Source organism: Chiroxiphia lanceolata, chromosome 1, assembly GCF_009829145.1.
Source record: "Chiroxiphia lanceolata isolate bChiLan1 chromosome 1, bChiLan1.pri, whole genome shotgun sequence".
Lineage (NCBI taxonomy): Eukaryota > Metazoa > Chordata > Aves > Passeriformes > Pipridae > Chiroxiphia > Chiroxiphia lanceolata.
In genome coordinates, this window is record NC_045637.1 from 63,267,730 (window position 1) to 63,279,889 (window position 12,160).

The 12,160-nt window shown below is 37.8% G+C and overlaps 1 protein-coding gene across 1 annotated transcript in view; it reads left to right on the plus strand.

The window, feature by feature from the left end:
• Positions 1 to 343: 343 nt before the first annotated feature.
• Positions 344 to 12,160, plus strand: part of LOC116781998 (dynein heavy chain 5, axonemal-like) — a 156,483-nt gene continuing 144,666 nt past the window's right edge. The window contains 8 exon segments of the mRNA XM_032677998.1: positions 344 to 435; positions 701 to 887; positions 3,762 to 3,862; positions 5,338 to 5,526; positions 5,626 to 5,700; positions 8,050 to 8,136; positions 9,547 to 9,618; positions 12,046 to 12,147. Of these exon segments, the coding sequence (XP_032533889.1) occupies positions 725 to 887; positions 3,762 to 3,862; positions 5,338 to 5,526; positions 5,626 to 5,700; positions 8,050 to 8,136; positions 9,547 to 9,618; positions 12,046 to 12,147 (789 nt within the window). The 5' untranslated portion in view covers positions 344 to 435; positions 701 to 724.

The window sequence follows — 12,160 nt, forward strand, 5'->3', positions numbered from 1 at the left end:
TCATGCGTTGCCCAGACCCCAGAGTGCTGCCATGCCAGGAAGGGATGTGTCGAGGAACGCGGTGTGGCCGCTGGGATGCAGCTCGCCGTGGCCTCCCCTAGCTCAGGGAAGCTGCCTGCTTAGGATTTAATTTATATGTAAGAGAAAAATATGGTGCTTTTTAAAAGACAAGTAGTTATGAAATTAGCACTGGATTGTTGGATCCAGTGGGAAATAAGGACGACACGAGGTGCCTCCTGGGGACTGGGTTGTTAGCTGGGTTTGTGTAGGGGTTGCCATAGCAGCTGCAAGCAACGCCAAGTGCCCAGGCAGACCGCAGGCTTTAAAACCTGCTTGACACTAATCAAGTGCCTCAGTAGACACTCTGTGCTGAGCTCTTCGCAGCCAGACCTGCGGCTACCGTCTAAGAAGAAGCTTAACCTGTCGCCCCAACACGTGAGTTCCCACCTGCAGGAGCTTAATTGGAGGGAAATTATAGTTATGCAATTAGAAATAAAGTTTTGGTGACAGGCAACCTTAGAGGAGCTTTTATCATTTTGAAATCTGCTTAGATCTTCTCTTTTAAAATCAGTGACCACAAGTAGAGAATTGTTTTTTCCCTTCCTTGCTAGTCTGATACTGATGCTGTAACAGGGATAAAAATACTGAAGGTGCGGTTAATAGGATGTTACATTGTCCAGTCATTTTTTGTTGATTTTAGGTTGATTTTTGTGTGGTGGTGCAGATGGAGGAGACTGTGGGAGGTGAGACCGAGTTAGGGGGAAGAGTCGAGCCTAGTTCCTTTCCTGGTCACTCTGCACAGCAGGAATCAGAACAACTGAGAGGAATGCAGCTTTCTTCCAAACCTCATGTTGATCTCTGTCCACCTCTCATTGCTATAAAAAAAGGTAAGGGAGAAAATAATAAGTACTTCATGTTGGCTTTGTATGGAAAAGAAATCCAGGAACAAAATGAGAAACCAATTATTAAGTAGTGTGTTTAAGTGTATATATACTGGGTGGGTACGTACTATTCTGGATGTGCCAATGTAGGGACTGCAATGTGCAGATTGCAGCTTTATAAATAAATAAATATGTACATATAAATAAGCAAATGGATCTATGCTTCTGACATTCTCCTGTTGGGAAATTTTTATTGTGCCTCTTGAGGTGGATTAAACACATATTTGTGCTGAAATATATATAAAAATTAATAAATAATGCATTGGACAGTCTTAACACCATAACCGATTCTCTAAGAAGTCTGCAAAGATGCATGATGAAGCAATTCTTTGTATACACTTACATACACTTGCATCAGTATGGAGCACCTCAGACCAGCCTTGGGTCCATCCCCCAGCAACAGCTCTGCTGCCCAAAGGTAGACTCTCAGCCTGGCATTCCAGGATGGCTACAAGACAATGCTGTGGTTGTTTCTTATCTCATTACCAGGGGAAACTATACTCCCTTACAGGGAGTTGTTCTGCCTCTGGCATTCCTGCTTCCAGCCATCTTAACACCTCCTTCACTTGGGCCCTTTTGTTCTTCATGCCAGATCATTCCTGGGTTACAAATTACTGTTGCTGAGAGGTTAAAATTTAAATTTCCCCTTCACTCCTGTAAGATTCTCCAATAGAAACTGTTGAAGTGTGGGCTGGCTGAGCAAAAAGTGAGGTGGATTGAAAACTGATTGAACGGACAAGCTCAGAGGGTGGTGATCAGCAGCACAAAGTCCAGTGGGAGCCCAAAAGGTAGTGGTGAACCCCAGGGGTCAATACGGGTCCAGTCCTGTTCAACATTTTCATTAATGATCTGGATGATGGGGCAGAGGGTAACCTCAGCAAGGGTAGTGATGGCACATAAATGGGAGGGATGGACGATACACCTGAAGGTTGTGCTGCCCTCCAGAGGGACCTCCAGAGGCTGAAGAGAAGGGCTGACAGGAACCTCAGGCAGTTCAACAAGAGGAAGTGAAAATTCCTGCACCTGCGGGTGAACAAGCCCATGCAACATTACAAGTTGAGGGCTGAACACCTGGAGAAGAGATTGACAGGAAAGAACCTGAGGGTCCTTGTGGACACCCAAGTTGAGCGTGAACTGGCAATGGGACCTTGTGGCAAAGAAGGCTGATAATGCCATGGGCTGGATAAGGAGTATTTCCACCAGGTGAAAGGGGGTGATCCATCCTCTCCACTCAGCAATGGTAAGGCCTCACCTGGAGTACAGTGTCCAGTTTTAGGCTCCCCAGTACAAGAGAGACATGGATATACTGGAGAGAGTCCAGTGAAGGCCATGATGAAGGCACCGGAGCACCTCTTCAGTGACAAAAGGCTGATGGAGCTGGATCTGAGGGGTATCTTTTCTATGCATATAAATACCTGAAGGGAGGGTATAAGGAAGAGGGAGTCAAGCTTTCTGCAGTGGTGTCCAGTGACAGCATCAGAGGCAGTGGCATAAACTGAAACACAGGAGGTTCTCTCTGAGCATCAGGAAACACGTTTGCATTGTGATGGTGACCGAGTACTGGCACAGGTTGCCCAGGGAGGTTAGGGGGTCTCCATCCTTGGAGATATTGACAAGTCATATGGAAATGGTCCTGGGCAACTGGCTAAGTAACCCTGCTTGAGCAGGGGAGACTGGACTAGACTTCTAGGAATCCCTTCCAATTTCAACCATTCTATGATTCTGTGAATAATACATTATAATCAGGGGAAAAGAGATACAATCTATAAGAAAATTTATAAGGAAATCAGAATTTCAGTTTTATCATATATTTAGAACAGATAAAACAGTAATTCATGAAAGTTTAGTGAGTTGCTGATTAGCATTACTGGATGCTCCACTGATGATCCTATTTGCTGCTAATGATGGGACATAAATATCATATTTGGAGAAATAAAATGGACTGAAAGCAAGATGTAGAAATTACAAATAGCATTGTTCAGTGCTTTCAAATAATCATCTTTTTGAAGCTAATTAAAACAGTATTTCTGCTAAGGAGAGATAAAGCAATATTTAGGAACACTTTGTAGTTAAAATTTTAAAAAGAGAAATGGCGGCTGACTGGAGATAAGTTATTGTACTTAGTATTAGGAAAACATAAATACTCTTATTTGTTCCTCAAATTACTTAAAATATTCAAATCCTAATTTATAGGGAAAAAAAAAGCATGCAATAATTTTTTTATTAAATAAGTTAAAGGGCTTCCAAAGCTCTTAAGGAGACTTAAACAATCAGCAGAACATAATTACACGCCCTAAGATAGCTTCATGCCCTAAAAATATATGTCCTGTTTTTATTGCAAATTTTATTAATCTTTATTCTTCAGGTATAGCATGAGCTCAAGTTGTCTTGCAAGTCTCTGCAAGTAGCAAGTTTGTCAGAAATACGTGAGACTGACAATGAGAATTTATAGAAAGAAGTAACAGAAAAGGAGTGACAATAGCAAGTGTGAAAAGTGAGAGTATTTCAGAGTCTCTATTTTTTTCCAGAACTGATTTCTTCAAGCTAGTACCTTATACTGTTTTTTCTTACCTCTTTTGCTATCTGTTGGCACGGTTTGAAATTCAACTTGAGATTTAGGTCATCATATGACATCTTTTCTACGTAATGGCTTCTAAGGGTTTCTGCTGAGGCATGTTTTCTAATGTTCCTTTCTTGTCTCATTTCCCCACACTAGAAGAGATTAGCCAGCAGATATGAAGACACAACACTGCAGATCTTGTAAATGCATTTGTTATGCATATACCTGAATAATAAGTACTTGCCATTTTTTTTAACTAGACAAAGAAAGTAAGTACCATAGACGTGGAGGGAACCTGAAGACAAGGAGCACTGAGCTAGGATCTGCTGTCACAGAATCATCTTTAACTGCTGTTCTTCCGGCAAGTGTTTTAATTCTAAAATAGGTGGTGACTCAGGTACCTTTTGTCTGCTGAATTTTCTCCTTTACAGATTTTTCTTGAAGTCTTCACTGACAAAAGCTTGGTCTAATACTTAAGTGTTACTTCGGTCTCTGTTAATTGCAAGAAAAAAAGAACAGTGAACCACTAAAAAGTGTCTACAGTGTTAGGCCACTGAATTTCTGTGCTACAATGTCTGTCACTGGAATTTTGGTTTCCTTGATGTATTTTTTTCTATCATCCACTGATATAGCCATTTCTTTGCCATGATGAAAGTTAACATTTTTTTAAGAATACTTGAATAAGGTCATATTGCATATGCAAAGAAGGTGTATGCAAAATAAGAGATCCAGCTGTTGACAGGGAAACCAGAGGTGATAAAAGACTGACATAGATGAGTTGGGACTAACATGGTGAATCAGAAAAGATGTAGCTTTTAGAGACACCAGAAGGGTACTGACCAACAACTACAGGTATTCAGGTGTTCTTTGTATCTCCAGGTTTCAAAGAAATGCAGGTAGAGATGAGTAATGTAACACATCCATTCAGAGTCTGGGGTAAGGCTAAATGGTAGGAGGCAGAGGTGGACATTGGACACCATTTTGTTTTTTTAATCCAAGAGTAGTATTAATCATTACAATTCCTAGTTTAGAGTACTGGTAAGGTGACAATTTATCTTTGTTTTTCTTCAGTGAAAACTGTGAGGTACAAACATACTTTAGACATCTCCAGACCCCAGATACTCATGTCAGTGGGAGCTGTGTGTAGCAGCAAATGATCACTCTGGTGACTTTTTTACCCAAATCTTTAATTTTTCATATAGCCTCTGAAGATTTTCTGTTGACTTAAAAATGTTACTCACTATGTCTATTTTCAGTATTGTTTACACTGATGTGAAGGTTTTGAAAAATCCTTTTTCTACATTAATTTCCATCTTTATCACTGTACTGCTGCCTTTGTATGACCTGCACATTCATCATCAATCTTATATTTGTTTATGTGGTGACTGATTTTATAGTGTATTTTTTTTATTTATTTCCTTTAGGGCAACAACTTGATATTATATATTAAAATGCTGGCAGTATATAGATCTGGTACCAAATCTGGAATATGGACATAGAAGAGTTTGGAAGCTGGATTCACAAAGCTGAGATTTGAATTAGAGCCTTAATAGTGCTAGATTTGTATTGTGACCTTAGCCTGGATCCACATCTGGTTCTGAGGTCCTGATCTGAAGTTTCAGATCTGCAGTTTCCATAGTAGCAGCTTTATAGTGAGAAGTAATTTTGGCCTAACAGGTTAATTATCAATGTTCTTTTCCCTATGCATTCCTTAGATGTAATTTTTTATGTTCGTGCTTGAAGTAGTTTATGAAACCAGCTTAAAGATCAACAATATAAAATACAGTCCTTAACTGAGGAAAAATGCTCTCTCTATAACAAACTTTTATTTTCTAGACAACTGTTAAGAAAAGCATAGTACTTTCCAGTGAAAGTAGAAAAGAACTAGCCAAGCAAGCTGAAGTAACCAAAGAAGAGAGAAGAGCTCAGATAGATGGAAGACACAAGTATTTGATATCAAGATTAGCAGATGGGATAGACTTGAGTGAGCAGCAAGTGGAGGAAGCTATTATTTCTGATGACAAGGTAAATATGAATTAAATTATTATTGCTAAAAATGTTTCCAAACTTTTTAGTCTATTGAAACTACTTCACAATTAACTACAATTTTATCTTTTTTTTTAGTTTCAACTTATAGAACAATTCTTTGTCCCTAGTGGACTTAAAAAGTTGCTCTTCTTTTACCAAGATATATTGCAGGTAGGTTTCCATTATTACTTCTGCAAAGACAAAGTTGCATTTTTTATAAAAATAAATCACTTGACTGTTACAAAATTCAGAAAATCTTAACAGATTTTTTTTTTTGCTATGCATGCCAATGTGGAAAGAACTTGGATCTCATTGTTTAGATGAGATCCATTGTTTAGATCCATCATGGCTTACGTGGAAATGGGAGGATGCCCTGTTCTGTGACATAATTTGATGCTGTTCCTGTTTTCACAAAAGAAAACTTAGAACGGCCAAGTAGAGTAAAAATCCAGACTTCAAAAGTGATAAAGGTAATTGAGACAGTGTTCACAGTATTCAGAGTTTAAAATACTAGATTAGCTAGCATAGGAATGGGAGAGCTGTCTATGTAAGAACTGTTTCATCTTCTTTTGGTTTGAAATGCACCAGTTCTACAATGGACAAAGCAGTTATTCAAGACAGTGAAAAATGATGCAATTTCTTTCTAAATTAAGGTGGCTTCATATTCAGGTCTGTCCCATTCTGCAGAAAATGATCTTAAGCTTGGAAAACTAAGATGAGAAATAAGGCAGTTGTGGTCCCCAATCTGTATTTTTCTCCCCTTAAGTTTTGAGAAGCAGCAGCCTCTGCATAAAGAGCAAAATAATTTGTTCAGCTTCCACTGAATGTGTGATATCAGAAGGTGCCAAATGACCTTGACAATTGTCTAACGTAACTGTTGTGGGCTTTCAGAACTTCAGAAGTCCTTCATCAGTCCTTTCAGATTATGCCATTGAGGAGCCATGATAGGAGAGAGCTAGCTCACCATGTGGTGGTATTTTAGGCTAGTTGAGGAGGAAATCTGATTAATATGCTTGATCATCAGCTAAATGCAAGAATGAATTACAGAATCATTATTACCTAGATAAATTAAAAGAACTTTTGAGTGTTACTGGAATTGCTTAGAGACTTTGCAAAGCACAGAATGAGCTCAGCTGTCAAAACAGTTTAATCAGTTTTTCATTTCACTGGGATGTGCATACACATTTCTAGGATAAATGTGTTGTTCTCTGACTTAAATCAAGATGAAACTAAAAATCTTGGCATTGTTTTCCTTAACTGACAAGTCAGAAATAAATGTCCAGCCTGGATTAAATGAAACATTTCATTGCTGCATTTAATTTTGTTTTATTTTGACCTTTTTACTCATTAAAAAATTATTTTATGAGAATTCTGTTTCAGAAGCAGCATAGCATAAAAATAAATGTTTCTGATGGAAAGTATGAATGCCATCTCTAGCATCTTCCACCACATTCTGATGAGTGAAGAGCTCATTAATTTGACTGTTCAGTCAACAGTTTGATTTCAAACATATTGGAGAATTGGAGATTACTCAAGGGCAGTATTATACATGCTTACCCTGTTCTTATCCATTTTTGACCATTCTTGGAGACAAAATATGGGCCAGGGCAGACCATTGGCCTGGCAAGTAGGCATGTTTGTACCAAGATTTATCAAAGCACCTTTCTTTGCTGCTTCTCATCTCTCTTTTTTTCACCAGCTTAGGTGCATGATGTTCACTTGAAACTGTGCATAGGGTTCAGCAAATGCTGATTTGGGGTGGAAGTGGGGAACGACCACTGTATATCATCCATCACACATTTAGTCTAACAGGAGCTGAACACTTGACTTTTTTGGAATAAGGCTCTCTTCAACTCTAAAGAGAAATGTACCTGCAGACTTATTCCACATAATTTTCTATCACATTCTTCTAGGTTTCAACAGTTTTTTTACCAAAATGCATGACACAAAGTTAGGGGGAAGCAGATCTTTATTAGGCTTAAACTTTTTCTTGCTTCGAAGAGAAGAGGTTGTAGATACAGCTCAATGGAGAGGGACCAGTGGCAGCAAGGCTTCTCAGAGAGAAAGTTTTCCAGTGATGTATGGCTAAAGAAATGGGCAGAAAGCTAAATTTCTTTGCATTGTTGGCAGGATCTAGTTGACAGTATTGCTTGTGAATCCCACTCACAAGTACATTATGATGCTGCAGACCAGGCACATGACTCTTTCTGCAAAATATCCAGTTGGTTTTCACAGAGGAAATTGCTCTAGGCAACACTTCAGATTTAATTTCATTATATTTTCTGAGACTTTTCTCCCTTCTTATTTGATTTTTTTTTTCCTGAAAGAATGGGGCTATGAAACTGTTTACTGGGGACTGGGAGATTCATGCAAAGCTTATTCTTCAGAGAAAGCCAACCTTGTGATTTCTCTCTGGGAGTTACTAAGTGAATCAGAATGAGCTTTGTTATATTCAAATGGATAAAGTATTTGTATTATAGAATTTTTATTTTATTAACCTCTTATTTATAATTTTGCTAGCAAAAGTCAAATGCATCACTGAGTTCAGATGCGTCAACGAACAGTTTGCCTCAGAAGAAGCTGTTTATTACCATGGGTTCCACTGAGGTATGGTTGAAAAAATTGATTAGATGACATTTAAAAAGAGAAATATTGAAAAAGCGTAACAGTTGTGTGGTGTTATACAATTTTTTTGTAATTCTTGGATAGATATTTAAGGATATAGTCTCTGTTCTCATAATGCAGGATCTCCCAACATTTCTTGAGCTGAAGTTGGCACTCACCAGTAAAGAAGTAGTGATATGACTATCTGAGAGGAGAGCAGGTCAAATAAACCCTGGTTAAAAAATCACAGATCCTAACTTTTTTTTAATGATTGCATGTCAAGTATTTTCCAGTGCTTGTGCACTTCTAGTTTAAAAGTACAGTTCTTCAGGGGTTTTGTATGTCCTTGCATATAATAATTATTCCAAAAATACCTGTAGTAAATGCTTTATTCCATTCAAATTCTTATAACAGCCTCCTCACTGTAATGTCTAAGGATTATTCAACAGCATATTCAGAGTAGCCATTAAGACTTCTGACTAATTTTTTTCTTTCCATCTTTTTTGGGGGAAATTGGGTATTCCGTATACAATTTTCTTTGAATAAGGCATAGTGATGTTTTGGGGTTTTGTTTTATTTTTTTTTGTTGGCCCCAAGGAGCTTATGTTAGCATTGTAATGTTCGAAAAGACATAGCTGAAGAATTCTCTCTTGCTTTCAGGGAAAAGTGCCGTTCATTCCTCTGCCAGTTGGACCAACTGGAATGGCTTTTCAGAATCATTACAGTTGAGTTATTATTAGGTCTAATAGATTAAAAATAAACATTGTTCAAGTACTGATTTGGAACTTCTATATTACTTCAGTCCATCCAAACAATGAACATACATGTTAAAAGGTATTTGGATGGAACTTTTTAGCAAGTTTCCCTTTTTTTAAGTTCCCTTTTTAAAAAATTAAATAAATCTGCGGTCTAAGTATTTATGAAAAGAACTTTAAATGTTTGAAAGCTGAGGATATCTGTGGGTTTTTTCAGTAAATTTATGTTGGCAGATTCAGAAAGAGATTAGACAGTCTCACGGATAGGTCCATAAATGGATTCTAAAATGATTAGACAGGAATATGTCATGTAACAGCTCTCATACAACAGTTGCAGGTGGTCAGGGAATACCAGAAGGATGGACTCTAGGAAACAGCCTAACTCACAAGCTCTCCCTGAACTGCATTTTCTTAGTAGGGGTCTGTCCAGAAGGGCATTTTTTATGTTCTTATGTCAGACAGAGAAAACCCAGTATTTTATTTGAAAGGGGCAGATTTTAAAACATCCTGCAAGCAGTTCACTGTTTGAGTAATTAATATTTTACAATTAATTAATATTTTACAATTTTGTTTTCAGCACATCTTTAAGCTTCAACTAAATTACTTTTACTGTATTCATGTATCCTTTTTAACTGTATGCATTTTGTTCTTTTTACAGAACTTTACAGGAACTTGTGCATTTTTCCTAAGGACATCAGATGAAGTTATAACTGCATCAAATGTCTCTCAGGTCAGTCCAAAATCATGCACTGTTTGCAATATACTCGATATTTTCTCAGACCTTTTTTCTCTCAACTGGAGTCAGAAGTAGGGAATGCTTTCATGAAAATGTCTAGTTCTATGTTTAACAGAAGTTCTTTTTCATGTGAATAAGTATCTGTGATAAAGTAAAATTCTAATGATTTATAAATTAGATACTGCAATATTATTAAAAACAAGATTTTAATAAAAATTCATCATTAATTAGTAATTAAAATATAAATTTTAATGGCAATAGGGAATAAAGACCTAAACCAGGAGATCTTATTTTAAGTAATGAGCCTAAATTATAGAAATGCTGCACTTAAACTGTATCTTTTAGACTTTTAAAATAAAGATACTTGAAAGTAACTAATGGAAGATTTTTCAACCCTTTATAGCTTCTTTTGTATAAGAAATATGCTGTAACAGCCTTTTCTTACTTTGAGAGATACTCATGTTGTTGGGAAATATTTGCAGAAGATCATCCAGATACTAACATCTAAGAATAAAGAAATAATGGTTGTCCAAACACTTCAGTTGCCTGCCTTGGTGCCTTCTCTCTACAGTTCTCTTGTGATCACCCTCTTTTGACAAGGACTGTCATGTATCGTCATCAAACTTCATTCATTATTTGAGGCAATATTTTTAGGTTCTACAGAAGGTAAAACAAATTTTGGTTTATCCTGAAGAGCTGTGTAGGAGCAGTTGGAAGGAGAGCCTGAGAACCCCCTAGAAATACATGCATTTATCTGCTATTTCTCAAGAAGAATAGTTGAATCTTCAGCATCCATTGGAAAGAAATGGATTAGCTAGTATAACACCCTTGTCATAGAGATTCAGAAGTCTTAATTTTCCCCATCTCCCCTTCCCTGCAACAAATGTAAACACTGTCATATGGGAGAAATTAGCATTGTTAAAAGCATCTGACGGGGAAAAATAGAGGTCAGTTAATTTCTGCATTGCCCTTCTGTTGCTCCTTCTGCTATTTTCTTAGCCCACCCTCTTGCAGGAGGAAGTAGTTTAGGAGACCTTTCTTGTGGGCATTGCCTCCCAGGGAACATGTTCAGACATGCAAAGAAACCTGGTCTTCCTCATAAGCACTTCTTAAGCAGAACGATGCCTTGATTGTCATCTGTAATTCCTCCACTATATGGGAAAAAGCTTTCTACCCTCTTGTACTCTAGTGGGATTATAATGCTGTAGTATTGTTCGGACACAGTATTTCACCCATGCATAGTAACTAAATGTCTTAAATGCAGTTCTTTTGCATGCCAGTGGAGAACTTGGAAGAAAAAACTAGTGAAATTAATGACCAAGATGGCCAAGAGCGTAAAAACCTCTATAAAAAATCATTTGTAGAGGCTTTCTAAAACCACTGGGGAATCGCTGACTTTGCACAGGTCAAAGTTGGGAGTAGAAGCTTCCAGGGCAGAACTTAGTACACTTTTCCTCGTATCAATGAAGCAATTATGATGATGTGCAGTTCAGAAGTCCTGAATGAGGCTCCCTCTCTGATAAAGAGGCATATCCAGAGCCAAAGTGGCTAGTCAGTAGGGGTAGTAGAAAGCACACAGCCCATGTTCAGGATGTATACGTTGGTGTGCAAAATGCTGGTAACAGAAAAGCCAACAAAGCCATAAGTGGATAGTGTTGGGAAAAGATGTAGTCCCTCGCTTCATCTAATTTATGCTTTGTGTTCTCCACCCATCAGTACTGTCTTTCCCCAGCTTCAGCAATTTACTGCTTCTTGCTTCACATTAACTAGACCAAGATAGGATAGAGTAAAATAGAATATTTCAGTTGGAAGGGACCTACAATGACCATCTAGTCCAACTGCTTGACCACTTCAGGGCTGATCAAAAGTTAAAGCATTTTGTTAATGGCATTGTCCAAATGGATCTTAAACTCAGATAGGCTTGGGACATTGCCTGCCTCTCTAGGAAGCCTATTCCACTGTTTACCCTCTCAGTAAAGGAGTGCTTCCTAAACATAAGCTCATTAACAATGAACTTGAGAGAACTGTGCAACCAAGAGAGGCATTTCTTGCCCGATACATTTTTTGTCCTTTTTTAGGCATTTGTGATAGATGGAAACTGTTCCTGTAAATGAGAAAAATAGACATATAGTTCTGTTAAAATTAATAAATGCATTGATGTTATATGTTTAATTTTAATTCTTTGCTGGAGTGTTGCTACAGTTTGGGACTGACTTTTCTGGTGACTCAAGAGCAAGTCTTGGAATTTGGTTGAATTTTATTTTCTGTCTAATTCAAATTTGGTAGCTGGGGGGCAATATCCTCATGGAACCTACATAGTTATGGACTACCATATGTCTGCCATGTCTCTGAATTTCACTCAAATAGTGTAATGCTGCAGAAGTTTATATGCACTCTGCTAATTTTTGTTTCTTCCTGAAGGAGGTGAATTTTGGTATGTTTGATTGTCCTAATGGAAATACCCTTCAGGGCCTGGAATTTTTCTTGTCCCAGATCATGATACCAGCACTTAAATCCCAACAGGTAATCAAAAAAC